At 37.9% G+C, this 20,508-nt stretch overlaps 1 protein-coding gene across 3 annotated transcripts in view; it reads right to left on the reverse strand.

Annotated features, from left to right (window-relative positions):
• The window catches only part of LOC122061673 (O-fucosyltransferase 9-like), a 32,304-nt gene that overhangs the window by 3,832 nt on the left and 7,964 nt on the right, over window positions 1–20,508 (reverse strand). For 2 of the 3 annotated variants that reach the window (XM_042625087.1, XM_042625089.1), the window contains exons 3-7: window positions 17,615–17,691; window positions 15,497–15,585; window positions 9,505–9,702; window positions 5,469–5,673; window positions 5,205–5,372 (exon numbers count right to left, since the gene is read on the reverse strand). In XM_042625087.1, coding sequence (XP_042481021.1) covers window positions 5,205–5,372; window positions 5,469–5,673; window positions 9,505–9,702; window positions 15,497–15,585; window positions 17,615–17,691 — 737 coding nt within the window. Of the gene's footprint in view, window positions 1–5,204; window positions 5,373–5,468; window positions 5,674–9,504; window positions 9,703–15,496; window positions 15,586–16,763; window positions 17,236–17,404; window positions 17,447–17,614; window positions 17,692–20,508 lie in introns of those variants that run through there. The other variant, XM_042625090.1, reaches the window with a different exon arrangement.

The following is a 20,508-nucleotide window of genomic DNA, read 5'->3' on the forward strand; positions in this document are numbered from 1 at the left end:
CCCCCCCCCCCCCCCCCACCCCACCCAATTGAAGCTAATAAATCCTCTCCACCCAAATAAACAATAGAATGGTATTATAGGAAGAAGATGAGAATCACAGTTATCCATCTGAGGCTGAAGTAATCAAGTCTAAGTAGAAATAAATACAATTATCCCCATTCTAATTGACAATGTAGTTAAATTTTCCAACACAATTTTTTATGCTTGAAATGGTGGAATTTTATGGAGAAAGTAGAGGGCCAGGGAAGTCACCCATGAAGCTTCCAGGATGGAAGAAAAGCATAGGTAGATTTAGGTTGTACAAAACAAGAGTAAGGTTCCTGTTTCCTCGAGTTTGTCCGATGTGTTTGTGAAATTGTAAAACTGCTGATCATTTATTCTAGTGTTGCTCTTGCCAAGCAGGTTTAGTTTAATTTTTTTGACTATGTTTAAGAATTTTTGGCTATTTCCAGAAGATGTCTAAAAGATCAATCAATTATGGAATTTTTCTCTTAAGGAAAGAGAAATTTCTCTTGCAAGGTGTCCTATTACATCCTTTCGATGCATTGGGAGGAAAGGAACAGCAGGCTTTCCTAAAACAAGCAATCAGATGTTGGGAGGCAATTGACAAAATCAAAATTAGAGTAGCGCACCTTGCGATTGCTGGCGAGATGTTTAAAGATTTACAAGAACAACAACTCTTTAGAGACTACTCTCCTATGCTCTTTTACAGTGGAAAGAAGGATCAAAGAGCATATTTGATTGGCAGCCCCTTTCTGATGGAAGTGCCCTGGCTGAAATATAGATAGTTGTTCTCTTGGGAACCCTGGACTTTCATATAGATCATAGATGAGTAGTTAGACTATCGGATAGAGGTGTGGTTGCTATATTCTCAGAGCCTATAGGGGAAGGAGATTCAACCACAGCAGAGTTGATGGCACTCAAGACTGGGAGATCAGTTATTAAGGGTGGTCGGTCTCAAGCTTATAGTGGATGGATATTCTTCTATTTTTATGAAATTGATGACAGTTGACGGGTGAACTTTGGCGTTGCAATCACATAATAAGGCCTATTCGTCAACTAGCTACTAAAATCAGTGCACAATTCTCCTGGCAGCCTAGAATTGCTAATGAGGTTGCAGAAGAGTTAGTAAGGGGTTGTTAGATCTCGATCTGTTTTGGGAATTCTATTCCATTGTGATTGGCTGGGGGGTTTCTTTGGCTGATCTTTTGACCAGGTTATATTCTGATTTTCTATAAATAATATCTTGCTACTTGTAAAAAGGGTCAAATATGCCTAGGCTACCTAACGATAAAAGAAATTACGCCTAGGGTATCTCACATTTGAATTATGCCTGGAGAACACCTTATTCCTATTTCCAATTTTTCCCGTACCACTACCACCACCACTGGCAACGATAGTACGAATATGGTCTTTCAATCAGAGACAGACATATTCAGCTGCTGCCATGGCCTCCAAGAAGCAGGGTGCCAATCGGGCCTCCCATGATGTCTCCCCTGATGGCCGGCTGCGTCCTACATGCCCCCATCCTCTGCTCCCTCCTGCACCCCGTGACCTTTCCTCTCGCCTGCACCCCTGACCACTGTTTCTCTATCTCCCCCACGAGCTTCCGCACTCTACTTCCCTCAACCCGGCTCGCAGTCCACCACAACCCTCCATTTAGCTAACCACAATGCTGCCTTAACCCGTCATGATTGGCCACAAGATCCCTGCAGCATCACCAGTTTGATTCTCTCCCACCCCCTCCCCCGCCAATGAAAGTAGAGGCAAATCGGAGGTTCTGCTAGGACTGGAAAATGTGACGTAAAAATTTCTTAAGGGTTTTTGGCGAGTTTTTGGATTGTTTTGGAATCTTCAGGAAAAAAATAAAGGAAATTTCATTGATGACGATGGGCAATATGCAATGCAGAATCGCAGGTTCCACCACTGGATCTACTCCTCCCAATAAAAAATTGCCCCAACAAGTGCCCAATCTCCACCAACAGCTTCTCCTACTTCGCTTTAGGGGCCACCTCCACCAACACAGTGATAGAATTCTCCCCCTACTCGCAACTTCAAATGCACCCCTCCACTAGGTAGTCCTTCATTTTCCTCACCTCCAGCATCTACTCCACCAGTCGGTTCCCATCCTTCACCACCCCCTTTGCCATCATCCGGTACTGGTTCTTCACCACCTATACAAGCAGTGAGTTAAAACCCACCATCTCCACCCCCATCCCCAACAGTTTCAGGATCTTTAAAGTCTCCACCTTCATCAAATATAAACTCTTCACATCCCCACCACAGTGTTCTCCTCCTTTAACAGTGCCCCCCCTCATTTGGCACAAAATTCCATTGTTTCCTATTCTCCTCCAACTTTCCCTAATCATTCCCCTCAACTCTGATTCTCTCTTCCCCGCACACTGCGTTTCTCCCCCAACTCACTCTCTGCATCTCTCTCCCCTCCCCCAATTTCATTTTTCTTTCCAGTCTCTCCTCCACTACAGGCAAGCATTGCAGCAGATCGGCCAGAAAAGAGAAGCATAAATGAAGAAGAATCAAGGTGTTGGCCAAACATAACATCAATAGGCCAAGTTGAAAATATGATAAGAGAAGGCAACCCAAACATAACATTTATGAAATGTGAGGCAACCCAATATACTATTTATGGAATTTGAGATACTCCAAACATAATATTTCAGATGTGAGGTATCGCAGACATAGTTTTCTAAACATTATGTACCTCAGCTGTAGTTTACCCTGTATTAAAAAAAAAAAAGAGTATGATATTTTCACCGCTTTAGAAATTGTTGCTGGGCTCTGATCCCTGCAACACGTAAAGAGCTTCTAGTCATAGATTATGATAGGACCTCATAACTTGTCCCACAATTACACAAGGACAAACTGGATTATGACAAGGGTGACCAGATCTTCATGCTGCAGATTGCACAGAGATATTGGATTAGGCAAGGAGTTCCCACAGGCACTAAGTTTGTTTTTTATGAGTGATATGGAAATTTAATGTTTAACAGAAGTGAATGAAAAAGAGTGGAGTAAGGTGATTGATGCCTTTAAAAGTACCTTTAAGTCTGACCCTGGATTACTTAGAATGAAGAGAAAGACGCAAGGCTTGAGAAGAGCAGAACAAAAATTACATGCAAAAGGATTCTATATTCTACAGAAAATGAGGATCGGGAAATAGATACTTTAAAAATACAGAGAGAAGGGCTGAGTTTGCACATGAAGATTGTAAAAATGGGTATGTTTCTTCCAAGGGGGTAGAGTGTATGTTAGTAAGTTCTTTAAAAGACTTAAGGAAAAAAAGAAACTGCAACACAAAATTTGAAAGGAATCGAATATTCTATTAAAATTTATTTTGGCTTTGAAAAGAAAGTACAGACTAGTACGCTATTTAACTTCCCATATTTGTCTTAAAATCATATGTTAGAGAAGTCATGAGTTTATCTCTTATGGTACCCACAATAGCTGATTTGTTTCCTATTGTGGGTCTATCTCTTGTATCCTATTTAGTTTAGGATACTATGGTTATTTTGTTTCTATTTTAAGACAAGTACTTGTAGTCTGATCAGGATTCCTTTCCTAGTCTGAGAAGAAAGTCCTACGTTGACACATTACTTTATTATAAATATCTATCGATTGAGGGCTGTAGAGTGTATCCGCTGTTGTTCTCTTAGCAGCCCCTTCTTTCTCATCTCCTCTCTTCTCTCTTTCAGTTACTGGTTTTTCTACTTTGATATTGTTTCATCATATATTCATATTCCAATAAAGAATTGCAGGAATCACATAAAAACACCCCTAACCCTAGTTTCTGTACAAAATTGGCCCAAGACAAAATCAACCAATCCGATCCAATTTTAAATCCCTGATGTGCTTGTAGAGAAATGTTCAACACAACAAAAACACAGTATCAACCTTACCCCAATTAAATGGGGTCGGCTACATGGATTTATGTAAAAAAAAAAAAAACTCAAGGACATCCCATTTACGAACAATTGGAAACTCGGATCTTTGCACTCTAGGCAGCTTTGTTAGAATCCATACTAGGGTGAAGACCTATCTTTTGCATGTCTCTTCTAACCAACTCATCAATGGTCATTTTTGGCCTGCCCCTAGCCCTTTTAACCCCATCCATCTGAATCTGATCACTACTCAGCACTGAGGCATCCAAGGGCCTCCTTTGGACACGTCAAAACCATTGCAACTGACTCTCTGAGCTTATCCTAAATTGGGGCAGCTCCCAAATCAGCTCAACCTGGTCATTCATCACTCTATCTCTCAAAGTTTTGCCGCACATCCGTCTCAACACCCTCATCTCTGCCATGTTATGCTTCTTGACTATCTAACATTCCGCATCATGCATCATACATCATAGTTGGTCTTACAACTGTCCTGTAGAATTTGTCCTTAAGCTTTAAAGGAATACGTTGATCACATAACATTCTAGATGCCCCTCTCCACTTCATCCATCCTACTTTAATTCTATGGGAAACATCATCATCAATCTCACCTTCCTTATTTAAGGTAGAGCCCAGATATCTGAAATAATCACTTCGTTGGATCTAATATCAATATTGTATTATATCAATTAACTTGCTTGCTTAAAAAGGTAGATATAATAATTCCATGTAACCTACAGAATTGTTAGACCTATTTTAGCATGTCTTTCGTATCCTTAAGTTCTTAACAATGAAGAATACCTGACTCTTGGAAACATATCCACATCCAACATCCACCCAAAACTAATGTAACGTAGAAAGCAGTAGCAATCTTCTTTTCCACAGATACCCATCTCAAGTGCATATTCTAGATAATCAAATACCTCAGCCACTCAGTATTTTAATCATCCTTCACAATTTGAAGCAGTTCACATTGTCCAGGTTCGCTCCCCCCCCCCCTTTTTTCCGGGAGGGTGACCAATATTCACTCGCAAAGGAAGAAAAGTATCTTCTAGAACAGGCAGGTTATGTGTCCAACATTACCATAGAGGCATTCAAGCATCAAATAACAAAATCAAGTGGCATAACATTAAAAACACTGATAAACTGAACTGGACTCTGTTTACATGGGTTCTAGATCTCTCATGGAATGAACATTTTGAACTTGACTCTTCAAAATTGGTATTTTGAATTAAACAACTGAAGGTCAATGAAAATACAACATAAGATTGATGTTTATATTCATAAGATAAGTGAAAGGATATGTACCTCTAGTGGAGTTAATGGGCATTTCCCATCCATCCGAATTGCACCCGGCTTTATTATTCGACCAGTTTTATTAAATTTTCCTCTCCAACCTTTTTCTCTGGCAATATGCATTTCATGTTTCTCTTCTGCACCACCGTCATAAGTACAGCATGAAAATGCAACCATATCCTTCAATAAATAGAAGATCCAAATTCAGATAAAATGTGCTGAGTGCAAATTAAAATTCAGGAGAAAGCACAGTTATTCTGACAAGACAAATAGCACCTTTTCAAACCGGAGATGCACAGAAATGTACTTTCCACCACTAATGGAGCTATTGCTAACCATCCGGTTAACCATACTTTCTGCCAAAGTCCTTATTGGTTCTGAAAACCTTAATGCTTCATAATTAGCCAAACATCTAATCCCCTGGATAATAGATGGAACTGCATAAGCCAATCTATTAGAGAAGGGTGCAATACGTACTGCCCTGCACCATAATATATTAAAGTCATATAGCAGTTATAATGAGACAATAATACAAATTAATGAAAAGAAAGGAAGGCAATCAAAAAATTTCTCTACAATTAATAGAATAAAATACATAACAAATTAGAACTGATCACACTTGTTGAATAGCTGAAATATTGCAATACGCATATAAAAACCTGATCAAAACAAGGGAAATCTTCACAACAATCAATATGTGCAACAAACCACGTCAATTATGTTGGTGAGATGTACCGTTCTTGTTGTGAGGAGCACTGGATCAGTACTCTATTGAGTGAAGGTATTATTGTCATTTGAGCAATAAACAAAGGGACCACAGATCTGCATCCTGGTAAGTTTGACACCATTCCAAATGGTGCGTGGAGAAAAACACCAATCGAAATGGCGTCATATGGAGGAGCTTTCAGAAAACGCCCTGGATCACAGGGACAGATCAGGAAGGCAGAAGCTAGCGAAGAAAACTACAGGTTGCTTTGCCACATATATTATACCAGTGGAGAGGGTTATCTCTTTAATCAATCCTTTTTTTCTTCTTTCTGTTTTCTTTTCTTTCTTTTCTCCTCTCTTCCCTATTTATTATTCAGATCTGCTACATGGTATCAGAACACTGATTTAGGGAACAGTACTGTCCATGGTAGTATTCCTCTCTTCTTTCAGATTCTTGTAAATTAATTTCTACTTTTGCTCTCTGTTGAACCAGAAATCAATTTCTTCTTTCTCTTCATAGTTGTGTGTTCCATAGTCTATTGGCTGCTGGCCTTATCAGTGGAGAGTGTCCCTGTGATGTGCATTGTCTTTCCCTTCTATATCAAATTAACACAGGAAGGGAATGACTTGTACTGTGATCTGTTGTATGCTGGTGCCTGTATAGATGGGCTAGTGCAAATATTTGTGATCCATACAATTATTTTTTTGTGCCTGAAGAAATCAATCTCTTGTTTAAACGTAATAGTGAAGGAGACTCCTATTTTCTGTCAGCAGTGAGACAGTGGTTTTTTCTCTATTTTGCTGAGTGCATTAATTGATCAGGTGCCTTCTTTTTTTTTTTGGATGAATGATTGATCAGTGCCTTTATTGATGAAATATTGGAATGGCTAATATTAGTGATGGGAAACTGTCTAGTGAAGCAAATACTGTTTGGATTTCATCTATCAAATTAAATGTTTCAAATTTTTTTATTTTCTGAACAAGCCGCGAAGGCTTAATTGAGTCAAAGGGGAAAACTTATATTTTGTCTGATCCCCCTCCTAGTAAAGATAATAACACTTATTTGGTTTGGGTAAAAGATAACCATCTGCTCAGGTGTTGGGTATGGAACAATCATTTAGAGCTACCTTTATGATTTATCAAAACTGCCATAGAATTTTGGGATGCTGTTCATGTATCAGACCTATGAAGCAATTTTTAAATTGGAACCGTGTGATAAAACTCTCAGTGAGTATGATAGTTTTTTAAAATGCAAGTGGGATGAACTAAACCAGTATCAACCCCTTACTGCTGACATTGATGTACTCAAAAAGCAGAGGGCAGATTTTAAGGTTGCCAAGTTCTTCTCTGGCCTAAATTCAGAGTGAAATTTCAGATGTTGACATTAACATCAGATATACCTTAGCTCATTGCTCTGGTCTCAGTCTCGTGATGGTTCTCCATGTCTGATCACCTTCCAGCGGCCCCTGCCGTCAGCTCCACCACCCCCCCCCCTCCCCAACTCATTGCAGCCCCACATTAATGTCAGATAATTTTGGTGCAGTGGTGCTGATTGTAGATGTTGATGAAATTGTTATTTTAGGTGATGCTCATGGCATAGAAGAGATTAAATCCCATTTGAAAAGACATTTTCAGACTAAGGATTTGGAGCAGCTATAGTATTTCCTTGAAGTTGTAAGAAGTAAAAAAGGGAATCAGCTTATCTCAAAGAAAGCATATCACTGCCCTTCTCTCAGAGACTGGAATGTTGGGAGCTAAACCTGCTGATACACCTATGGATGCTAATGCTGAACTTAGTGGTGAAAGGATGAAAGCAATGCTAAATTTGCTGGCAAATTAGGGTATATGCATCTTTTTGGAAAGCTAATTTACTTGCCCGTATCCTGATATTTCCTTCAGTAAATGTTGTTAGTCTAGTTCATAAGACACCGAAGGAGATTCATTGGGAGGCTGTTTTCCATAAACTATGCTATCTGAAGGGTGTTTGCGGAGAAAGGCCGATTTATAGATGGCATAATCATCTTAATATTGGTGACTATTCTAATTCCGACTGGGCTAGTGCTGCTGATGATATAAGGCGTATTACTGGATATTATACCATTGTGGGTGGTGTAACCTAGTCACTTGGATGAGTAAAAAATAGGGTCATATTGCAAGATCAAGTGCTGAAGTTGAGTATCGTATTATCACTCACACCTCTGAGAGTTGATATAGTAAAACTCTCACAAGAGAACTTGGTTTCCAGTCACTGAACCAATGAAGATGTTCTATAATAATCAAGTTGTTGTCTACATTCCCAATTATCCTGTTTTTCATGAGAGGACCAAACATATTGAAGGAGATTATCATTTTCTACAGGATGCTGTTATGAAGAAAATCATCTCTACTCCTTATGTTCGTTCTTCAGATCAGTTAGGTGATATTTTCACTAATGTTGTCAATTGCCGTTCATGCTTAGTTATTATTCCAAGGTGGGCATGGAGATATCGATGCTCAAACTTAAGGGGGAGTGTTAGAGAGAGATATTGGATCCTGTTGTGAGGAGTATAGGATTAGTAAAACGAAGACGGAGTATATGGTGTGTATCTTTAGTCGCAAAAGGATGGATAACGAAGTGGTGAAACAAGAAGAGAGAGATACCGTAAAAGAGACTATTTTAGATATATGGGGTCAATCATAAACAAGAAGGTGATATAGAAGATTGATGTTTCACACAGAATTAAAGTAGGACAGATAAAGTGGAGGGGGCATCTAGGGTGTTGTGTGTTCAACGTATTTCTTTAAAGCTTAAAGGAAAATTCTACTATGACTATATTACGACCAGCTATGATGTATGAGGCGGAAGTTGGACCATCAAGAAGTGTAACATAGATAAGCAAAGATGAGGATGTTGAGATACATGTGTGGAAAATTTCCTTATGTTTCCATTTACGCAGATCCATGTAGCCAACCCTATTTAGTTGGGAAAAGGCTAAGTTGTTGTTGTTGTTGTTGCTGCGAGGAGTACAGGATCAGTACTCTATTGAGGGTATATTGTCATTATAGGATATCCACATATAAGTTTGATCACAGGAGAGGGCTTTCTCTCTCGTCGATCCTTTTCTTCTCTCTTCTTTCTCTTCTCTTTTCTTTCTTTCTTTTCTCTGTTCTTCCCTATATCATCTTCAGATCTGCTACAAGTAGTCATCCGAGAAGAGAAAATAGAAATAAAATAATGGAAGGAACCAAAAAAACACTAAACCAAACGAAGGGTTCCAAATAAAGGATGTAGCTTTAGCACTCAAACAGTCAAACTTGACATTTGAGATGACTAAGTTATGGTTCATTTGTAGTCACACTTCAAAGAACAAATCTCTTAAAGAACCCCAATATGATAATAAATATTTGGATGACATTTAAGGCCCTACGGTGTTAAATCTGTCATTAAAGGCAGTTGATTTTTAAATAACCAAAAAAATAAAAAGGACAAATAATTGTCAGAAAAGTTCAAATAAAAGCACGATACCAGCTGTTAAGGACTGGTTATAATGACTTCCAGTGTCGTTTTGTTAAAAGATGACCGAATCAAGGAAAAATGATATGAATAAAGGAATGAATGTAATACCCCATCTGCAACAGCTTTGGAAGGACCTTTTGCAGATAGTATGTTGGACTAGACCATGCTTTAACTCTCAAATTGACAATATTGCTTATATTGTTGTCAAACCGCTGAAGTATATCTTTTGGGACCTCCTTGATCACTTTCACATGATTTCTCAGTGCAGATATAAAGAACTCCTCATCAAATATGTCCCCAAACTTGCTGCAGAAAATTGTAATTAAAAAAATAAATAAATAAATAAAATTATTGTTTCCAATATTTTGCAGTACGAATATGACAATAGATTAAGAAGGAATTCGTTGTTTTCTAAGAGTTTGATCCTAAAAATACCAAAAGCAATGATTAGCTTGTGTTTGACAAGACTATCATCCAAAAAGGAGATAATTCAAACTACAAGCACTTGACTGCAATGGACATGTTAAGAAATATATATTGACAGGGCCTTATGTGCATATAGTCATAAGTCAGGGGTGCTACATGTAATTACTAATTTTTTATCATATAAATCATGATTTAGCAGTTAATTACGGCATTCTAAACCCTATCGATCTGCACTCTTCCCCCCACCCCTTTTTCTTTTTTATTCCTTCTTTATTTCTCTTCTTTGGTCCTAATTACTGTTGAATATTGTTCTGACCTAGTAAAATGGTAGAGCAATATTAATCAGCAGCTTTTCTTCTTCTTTCTGATCAATTGATTCTGGTTTCAGGTTCTTTTCAGTCTAAGGCTTGTGGTGTATGCAGCAATGGTTATTTCTGCTAGTGTGATTGTTGTGTTCCCTTGCTAGTTACAATCAGAAACAAGGGATTGATAGTGCAGTCGTGTAAATCGGATCTGGTGCATGATCTGCTACCATGTACAGTGTCATGAACAGTGCCTTGAAGGTCAGTGTAGACACCTAATTTTTGTCATCACCACCCCCCTCCGGTGGAGATGATAACAAGAGGAGATTATGTACTCGATCAATCACTCTTGGACAAAAAATGATGAAAATGCCCCTGTAAGATTTAATGGAAAAAATATTTTATATTCAGACTTTAAGGCTGCAGATTAGTATTTCTACTGTCCTGGTCCAAACATTTTATACTGGTGCGAGAATGGCGCGAATCAACCCCCGATTCCCTACTTTTTTGTACGAACAGCATCCCTAACTTGCCAAACAATTCTGAAAAAAATCCTAGTTGAGACCACACCCACGCCTTGCATTATTGGAAAGTGCTCAAAACGGGCTTTCTAGAGACATAATAAATGCCCAATTCCGACGAACAATTGGAGGATGGTACAGCATCCCTGACTTGCCAGACAATTCTGAAAAAAATCCTAGTTGAGACCACACCCATGCCTTCCATTATTGGAAACTGCTCGGAACGGGCTTTCTAGAGACATATTAAATGCCCAATTCCGACTAACGATTGGAGGGTGGTGGCCCTTGGAAGTTGACCCCCAGAACCAGCCAAATTAGAGTTTGTCTTGGTAGGGCAAAGATTCTTTTCTTTGCTATGCCCTAATTGCCCCTATTACCCAGCCTGCCTATAAATAGCAGGCTGACTTCATAAATGAGGCAGAATAAAAGGGAGGAGAAAATCAAAGAAAAATCCTTTTTTAGTTTAAGTTCCTTTAAGAGTGATTAATATGCAAATCCCTACTGAGCTGGGAGCTTAACTAAACCAGCTGGTCCAATTTGAATTGGAGCTTGGAGCAGTATCCCTCCAACATTAACCCTAATCAAGGGTTAATTCAAGTATTATCTACTCCTAATTTAATTAGAATTAGTACAGTTAGCATCCTGGTAATTCTCTTCCCTCCTCTGACGTTGATCCGACTCTTGATGTACCTATTGTTGTTCTCAAAGGTACTACGTCTTGTACTTTACATCCCATTGCTAAAACTATTTCTTATGACTCACTATCCCCCTCCTACTATAGTTTTGTATCCTCCCTATCCTCTATCTCTATTCACCAGACCTAGCAGGAAGCTATTGCAGAATCGCAATGGTAGGCAGCTATGGTTGAGAAGATGCAGGCTCTAAGGAAGAATGACATGTGAGATCTTATTTGTCTTCCTCCATAAAAGAATAAAGTTGATTGTAAGTGGGTCTTCACAGTCAAGCAAAATGCAGATGGTACAATGGATAGCTATAAGGCACGCCTTGTTGCCAAGGGTTTCACTCAGACGTATGGGATCAACTACCAGTAGAATTTTACACCGGTGCCTAAGATGAACATCATCCGTGTTATTTTGTCCTGTGCAGTCAACTTACGTTGGAATCTCCAATAGCTAGATATGAAGAATGTGTTCCTTAATGGGGAACTCAAGGAGGAGGTATATATGGATATTCCTCCTGGATTTACACACTCTAAAACAAAAGGGAAGGTATGCAAACTGAAGTGTGTGTTGTATGTGCTGGAGCAGTCTCCCCATGCTTGGTTTGGGTGCTTCCACAGGGCTATGATTGCCACAGGCTACTCTCAAAGCAATGCTGACCACACACTATTCATCAAGCAGTCTGGCGGAAAGATTGCTCTTTTGATTGTCTATGTAGATGATATTGTTGCCACAAGAGATATATGAGTAAGGAATTCGATATTACAGATGTTGGACAGTTTCATTATTTCCTTGGCTTTGAAGTTGCTAGATCTTCTCGTAGAATCCATCTGTCTTAGAGAAAGTATGTGCTTGATCTTCTCTTTGAGACGGGTATGTTAGGGAGCAAGCTGATAGATACTACTATTGATGCTAATAGTCACCTGTTTAGCAAGGACGGAGATCCTGTAGACAAAAGAAGATATCAAAGATTAGTCATGAGTGATTTTTCTTTCTTATGCATGCCCTGACATAGCATATGCCGTCAGCTTGGTTAGCTAATACATGCACGAGTTGTACTCATCTCACATGGAAGTCATGTTGCCCATTTTCCATTACTGAAAATCTATCCCCAGACGTGGAATCCTCTTTTCTCCTCATGATCACCTTCGAGTCAAGGCCTTTACAAATGTTAATTGGGTAGGTTTAACTGATGACCGCAAGTCTACCACTGGTTATGGTACAATTGTTGGTGGTAACCTTGTTACTTAGAAAAGTAAGAAGTAGACAGTTGCTTGTTCTAGTGCTGAAGTAGAGTTTTGTGCTATGGCCAATGGCATTTATGAGCTTCTATGGCTTCAAGGTCTTCTCACCGATTTGGCTATCCTCATTGCTCTTCCTATGAAGTTATTTTGAAACAGCAAATCTGCCTTCAACATTGCTCACAACCCCATCCAGCATGATAGGACAAAGCACTCGGAGACTAATTGTCACTTCATAGAAGAGAAGTTGGATGCGGGTCTTCTCAGTTTTCCTTTTATTCCTAGTAGTGAACAACTGGCTGATATGTTTACTAAGGGTCTTAGTAGTAAGATATTTCATCCTATTATTTGCAATTTGGGCATATAAAATATCTATGCACTAACTTGAGGGGGAGAGTTGTAAATGGGTAGAAGGGTAGAATTGTCTTATAAGGGAATTTTGGACTTGTACCATTCTAGATTGTTCTCCTCCATATTATAAATAAAGTTGGCATGTGTCTCATTGACACATCATTATTCCATTTAACAAAGTTCAATCACAATATGGTTCTGGTCAAGAGGGGCTCGCGGTCATTCTAAGAGCCACCATTACTGCTGCAATTCTTACCAAAGCTTTTCCATTCTGGTTTGTGTCTTCCGAGCCCCATCTGTCACTTGGATTTATTACATATTGGGGGACGTTTTCCTCTCATCAGGCTCTATATTGAGATTTTGGTGTCGACCAAAACTATGCATGTTTTGGCTGGCCATTTTGTTTGAGCATTTCGGTGGTCAAATGGCTAAATTTTCATTCAGAACTCCAGAAACCCCAAATAGGAATTTCTAAACATACTGGAACCTTTTAGATTGTAAAAAATCACATCCAAAATTGTATTTGGTTTTGCATCCTAGGTTGGTAATGATGTAATGTAGCCCATACCCTACTATATACTGTCTCAAATATAGCCTATTCTATACATAATTTAGTATTAAAACACACAAAATTCAATGAAAACAACTAAAATAGGCATTAGGAATGAAGAAAAACCATTTAATATTACACAATGTCAAAGTGTTACAAGTACAAGTATGTATGTGTTATAAGTAGTCAAGTCTGCAAAACTGTTCTTTCAACTCTATCTTAGTACCATATAGAGTATCGGGAAGGCTCGAAACCTTTGAAGAAAAAGGCTACACCTTTTAGTTGAATCTTACACAAATCATGCACAGATGCTGTCGTTATAAAACATGTGCTGCAGTAGTCCCCAACACTTTAATCTACCAACAAAAAAAAAAAAATACCAACTCTGGGATTTTTTGGAGTTTTTCCCCACTTAACGGGAAAAACCACTTGAAACTGAATCGAAACCAAGTCTAAACCAAAATTTCAACCAAAATAGTTCTTTTATATGTACTTTTTGTACCCAAACTCAGTTGAAATCCTTCATTTCACACCTAGTTTGATTACAACCTTCGCTGAAACCAAAATATTTGCGCAATCTCGGTAATTTCGACCGAGATTTCAAACTACGGTTGTGAGCAGATCCGAGCTCTTAATTTGTTGATTTTGAATTTCTCCTCTATTCTGGATTTCCTGCCCTGTGATATAACTTTCTTGGCTTGCTGTTCTAATCAGTCTCTTGCTAATGGTTACTGCATTGTTCTGAGATATCTGCTGCTGTTTTGGTTTCTATTTTCATTTCTGGGAACCAGAAAACTTTTCTATTATTTCAGTCTGAATTCAGTTACTGATGTGGTTAATCTGATTGTAATTCTAGAAACATTCTATTTACTGAGTTGGATCTGACAAATCAGTTGTGGTTGTTTTTTTGGAGTCTCTAGGTATCCAAACTCTAATAGGTTATTACCACCTATAATCAGATCAAACTGTTAGATCTGGTTTAAATTCTGAACAGTTATTCCCCTACATATATCTGACCTTCGATCAGATGCTTATTTACAGCTGAGTTACTGATCTCCATTTACTGGTTTATATGAAATTCTGGTTTCTAAACCTATCATAGTGATTCTGGTTTTCTAGATTTCTGTAATTCTTCTGTCTCTTGAAGGTTTGAATCTCTTTATGCTTCTCTGTGGAGATCTGATCTGATCTATTGCTGTGGTACATGTATATATGTCCGGTATTTTTGATATGCTGTGGTGTCAGATCACAAAGGTTATAGGCTTTTGATTGATTTAGATTTCTGATTCAGTAGTTATTAATTCTATTGCTGGGACATGATCAGTTTGTTGTCAGCGACATCTTTACAGATATTTTTCATCAAAATGATGTCTGTGATCAGATTGAGATTAGTATCTTCCTGCGATGATCTGGTTGATGCCCATTTGCTATTGATGTCAGATTTAAGTATGAAATTTGACATTCTTTATTAATGGCTCCTGCAACTTCTGTGTTGTTGATATTATTGGTTTTTTTTTTTTTTTCTCTTCTCAGATTTATTTTAATCTGTACCATCTGGGATCTTAATTTCTGCTTCTTCTCCTTCGATATGATTTGGTTTATTTATGTTGATTCTTATTGTTGTTGCTGCGATATGATTGTTGAAACAGAACAGATCCCGTTTTCTCTCCTCCTTATTTGTCCACATGTAGACTGAAGGATTAAAGTATCGGTATTGTCGCTGTATCAGTCGACTAAATTGAAGATAAAAGTAGCCCCATTTTCAGCTCTTCCAAATCAAGTAGATAGGATCTTAGAATTTCTAAGATTATAAATATCAAATGATATCTAGCCACATGTCAGCAATCAATAAGTAAATTCCACGAAATCAGCCTGCTTACAACTCAAACTTACATAATTGGTAGAGCAAGCAGATGGTTGAATCTTCAGCAAAATACATTATGATCTAGCCAAAATATTCTTATAGCAAAAGAGGCTAAACAATTGTATTAAAAAATATATATAAAACAAAAGTAGCATGAAGTCCCACCTGGAATCCTGCCAAACACTATTAAAATGAAACATTGGGGTAACAAGTGTAGCGTTTAGTAACCTTGCCACAGCCACTGCATCACAGATCTGTATCAAACACAAACATGAGTATAAAATCCATCTTGACACTCACATAATATAAGAAAATCAGTATTGGCTGCACCTTTTCACCACAATCTGATTTTACTTTAACAAAATTTCAGATATTTAATCTGTACTGCATCAATTTAACTGGGGCCCTAAATAGGTTGACTAAGTGACTAAAAAAATAACAAAGATACCAAAACATGCTTTTAAGGATTTGTATCAAATGTTAGTATGTTACTCTCCAGTATTGTATCAGATGTTACTCTCTAGTATTACTCAGCATTGGACAACTGTAGCCAATTATCAGAACTCAACTCAGAGCATTTGAAATTAAGCCTGAGGGAGAAAAAACTGATCCCTATTATGTGGGCTTTTTCCCACTTCAAACCCTCGTTTTCTGGGCTTGTAACTCATACAAAGAGTTGATGCTTATTTCTCTTGCAAATCAACAATTCAAATGTGTGAGAGAGAGACAGTTGTTTTGGGTGTAGGATACTAGGATTATTCACAATAATATATATATATATATATATTTTTCCTTTTCTTGAATCCCTATCCTTCAGACTTTGTGCAAGAAATCCATAGGATGGAAATTGGGATATACAGATGCCAGATCAATCATTGTGTTGCAAAGGCTGGTTAATTTGGTTATGTTTGGATGGATTTAAACCATTTTTAAGTGCAAAAAATCACCTTAAAATACCGAGGCCACCCCTCAACATACTGAAGAAGGAGAAAGTAAAAGTGCAAAAGTATATGTAAGCACAGACTAGTCTGTCAAAGGTCAGCATACACAAAAGTTTGTTTTTCCTATCTATTGACTAAGGAATTTAGTTCAATGTTTTGAGAATTTTATTTTATTTAAATTCAAAAAACTCAAGAAATGTATATTGTATATGACTGAAAATTCAGATGAATTTAACATTTCTAGAAATGAACTCTACGTTACATAACTTTCTGGGGAGGGAAGTGAGTATGACTAGATTGAAGAAACATTTTTCATTTTTAAATGGGGAAGTAAAAGGTGCACTTGTATCCTGAAATAGATGACGGTGATGATGCAAAAAAACTCTTAGATGCAGGTAACAAAGCCAAGGCAAAGGAAGCAATTAGTGAAATAAGTAGACGAATGGATCCGAGAGATAATTCAGAGGATGGGGGATGAGTATAGAAAATACCACGCCATGTGGGGACAATGTAGGGAGGGAGAACCACACAAAGCTCAGTGGCATTGAGGATGACCAGGATAGAATGAGGAGCGGGAGAGCTGTAAATTTTTTTAACTGATCACGTACCAACTCAAAATCTCCATGCTCATCAAATTCAACTGTTAAGTGCATCCTTTTCATTCCCTAATGTAATACTTCCGTTTCTTTTTCCCATTTGGATCGGCCTTCTTACTCCATGTAAGTATTTTTGAATCATCTCCAGTGTATCTTTGGGACTAAAGTACACCTTTCACTTCCCACCAATAGTGCCAAATATTGCTTCAGTCTAGTCACATCCCCCAGAGCCTTTTATAGCTTCATCTGAGTACACATGGTTCGTTTTTCACTCAAATACACCTTACATGTGTATTCATGCTTGTTGCTGCATGTCTTTGAGGCTTCACTATTTTCTCAAAGTATATGCCTCAGTTCATATGGATCACTGCCATATATAATATGAATAGACGGAATAAATATGGAGCAAACTCTTAACAATGCATGAATGCCAACACAGGCATCTCAAAACCCTCTTGCTATGAAAACAGAAAAGCATCATATGGTGTTGACTGCAAAATGAAAATTCTAAGCCATGGTCAAGACACAATAATGACCTGACAGGAATTCTAGTTCTCCCCTGCAGATTGTGTATAACCCTGTGTAATGAAAAAGCTACATTATATCATCAGCCATAAAATGGAAATTATGAAACATCATCAAAACACAAAAGCCAGAGAAGAAAAACTAAAAACCAGAAACTGAATATAAAACCCTCAGAAGATCAAAACCCAAAGACCAGTTTTATTATTGAAAGTATTACATACTGATAGACGTTGTTGATTCAAGCCACCATTTGCTTCAATAATAAGGAAGCCATTTGATCCCGTGAATTCTGAGAAACCTAAAAGCAGAAAAGAATAAATTCATTAAGAAGTAAGAGATTGAAACAAAAAATATTTATTTGACTTGCTAAAAATAGTGTGGCTATTTAAAAGCGTGAATGTCAATCACAGTCAATATTCCAGGCTTCCAGATCCAACAGGAGACTTGATACACAACAACAACAACGACAACAACAAAGCCTTATCCCAACTACATGGAGTCGGCTACATGGATAAATTTTCCAGCTACTACTGCAAATGACATGTAGTTAAATCATAATAAGTTTAGTTATTATCAAATCCCACAATCAGCTTGAGAGTAGCACTTTGAGCTAGAAGTGACGTGATCTGAATATGGAAAACAAATTAGCGTTTGTTTATGATTCTTTCACTAGTTTTAGAGTTGTGATGAATTATTCCCAGGGATAAAGAAATAAAAAAATTCCCATGGTTCTCAATTGAGTTTTCCTGCTACTATACTGCCACTACAGATTTTAGCTAGCTACCAATTGCACTAGTTCCTCCCGGTGTATTCAGTCTCGATAAATATCAGGTGTAGTGGTCGGATAAATATCGGATTTCAAGGTTACCAATACGATACATTAATGACACAAAACCCAAAAAAAAAAAAAGGTGTCTCCGGTCTTATCGACCCAAGACTGTCGGTAACCAATTACCAATCTAGACCATGCCACCGCCCGGCCACCAGCAGTAGCTGCTGCAGTGAAGGAAGAGGAAGAGAAAAAAAGAAGAAGGAATAAGTTTGAACCTTTGTAAATTTTGTTTCTTTCCCTCGCTTTGGGCTGCTGTAATTTTTTCTTCTCCTTTTGATTATTGAGAGATCCAGGGGGGTTGAGGAAGATCAGGACCGTGATTTTTTCAGATTCTATAAATTACAACACAAGCTAGGCATAACTGACTTGGATGAGACCCTGTGATGGGGACATCAAGGTGTACAGTCGAAAGAGAAGAAACAAGAAAGAAGAAGAAAAGAGATCTTTGTGGCTGGAAGAATAGAAAGAAGATGATCTTGTGGGCCCCAAGATCGATCCAGATTTTAGAAGATCTTAGAAGATTTTAGAAGATTTTGTGGACCCCACAAAATCTTATTTGATTCTAGTACTTTGCTTTAAATCTAGTGATATTTGATTGTCTTACACAATTAGGAAACTAGGATTGATGCTAGATCTATCTATTAGGTAGTTTTTTATTTCATGCAATTGAGTTTCTAAGTATCTTTTTATTTTTGGAAGTTTATTCTATTTAAGTGTAAGGCCATTGGCCATTGTTTATTTTCAATTAATGAAGAATATTGAAAGCAAAACAGCCCCAAATCCCTCCCCCACGATTTCTCTTTCTCTCCTCTCTCCCTCTTCTCATCTCTCACTCTCAGCCTCACTGTTTCACGCCATACCTTACTCTCTCGGCTCTCTCTTCTCTCAGTCTTCTTGTCTCGCCTCCCTCTCTTTCTTTTCAGTCTTATTTCTTTCTTTTTCTGCTGCTGTGTTGTTACTACTGCACCTGCTACCTTACCTCACTGCTGCTGCAACACATTACTGGTGTTACAAAGTTGCTGCTGCTGCACCTGCTGCCTTACCTCACTGCTGCTGCAACATATTACTGCTGTTATAAAATTACTGCTGCAACATATTTCTGCCGGTACAAAACTGCTCTGCTGCACACTGCTGCCTTTACACCACTCCTGCTACTCTCTCTACAATTGGCTGGATGTATCTTCTTCAACAAAAAGTGGACTACAACCTCTTTATTTTGGAGAACCTTGATTTCTTCTTCTCTCCTCAGATCTGAATAGCAGTATGGTAAAGTATTAAACTAAATCCTCCCCACCTCCCTTAATCCCTATTATATATATTGCAACCCATTGACATTGAATTCTGCCTTTGCCCTTTGTTTATGCCTATTTTATCGATTGTTGCATATCTAATTTGGGTGTCTAGATGGATTTGTGCTGAACCTAATATTCATATGTCGTTTGTTCCCTTCCCCATGTCCCCCCTTGAAACTTGAGTAAGAATTTATGTGTTTTTTCCGTCTAGATTAATATTGCTTTTTGGATACTTTGTTTATTAGTCTCGCTTTATCTTGCATGCTTAATCGTGTTTGCTGAGATTCTTTGGTCTTATTTACCTAAGCCCCTTGAGTTAACCTACCTAGTTAGTTAATCTTGTAGGAGACCTAGTCATCTAGGAACCCCCCTACATCACCCTGAGTAATCAGGTTTCAGATTCTATAAAGTAAAAAAACCCGAGCAAGACATGACTGACTCAGATGAAACTTTGAGTTCAGTTGTTTTATGAGTCTTCTACCAAAACTCTTTTAAGTTTCATGATTGTTGGATACTTGGTTGAATTTGGAAAATTCTGAATTTTTTTTTTTTAATTTTATAAAGCAAAATACAACAGTTTGATGTGACCAAATCATAGACCAACTTAAAATTATCAATTTGGTCCGAATTAGATGTTTTGAAACCCTTATTAAGACTATAACATGCTAAAATTTCAGATCATGCAAAGTGAAACTCCTTATTCATCAACTCAGTTGCAGGATTCTGAAGTCCTAACTATTTTGTTAGCTTGGATCTCAAGTCTGGTTAATTTTCAGTATCTTTTGATTGTTTTCTTTCCCACCCATCTAGAAGTCTCGTTTATCTTGCAAATTGAAGCTTCTGGCTTAGTTTGACTGAGCTTGCTCTTTTAGAGACATGGATTTTCTTCTTTGTTGAACTTCAGAATTTGTTGTCTGTGAGTTATTTACGAACACTGAGAGCTACATAAGGGCCATTATACACTAGGTTGGAGTAATCCATCATCAATCTT

Source organism: Macadamia integrifolia, chromosome 14, assembly GCF_013358625.1.
Source record: "Macadamia integrifolia cultivar HAES 741 chromosome 14, SCU_Mint_v3, whole genome shotgun sequence".
Lineage (NCBI taxonomy): Eukaryota > Viridiplantae > Streptophyta > Magnoliopsida > Proteales > Proteaceae > Macadamia > Macadamia integrifolia.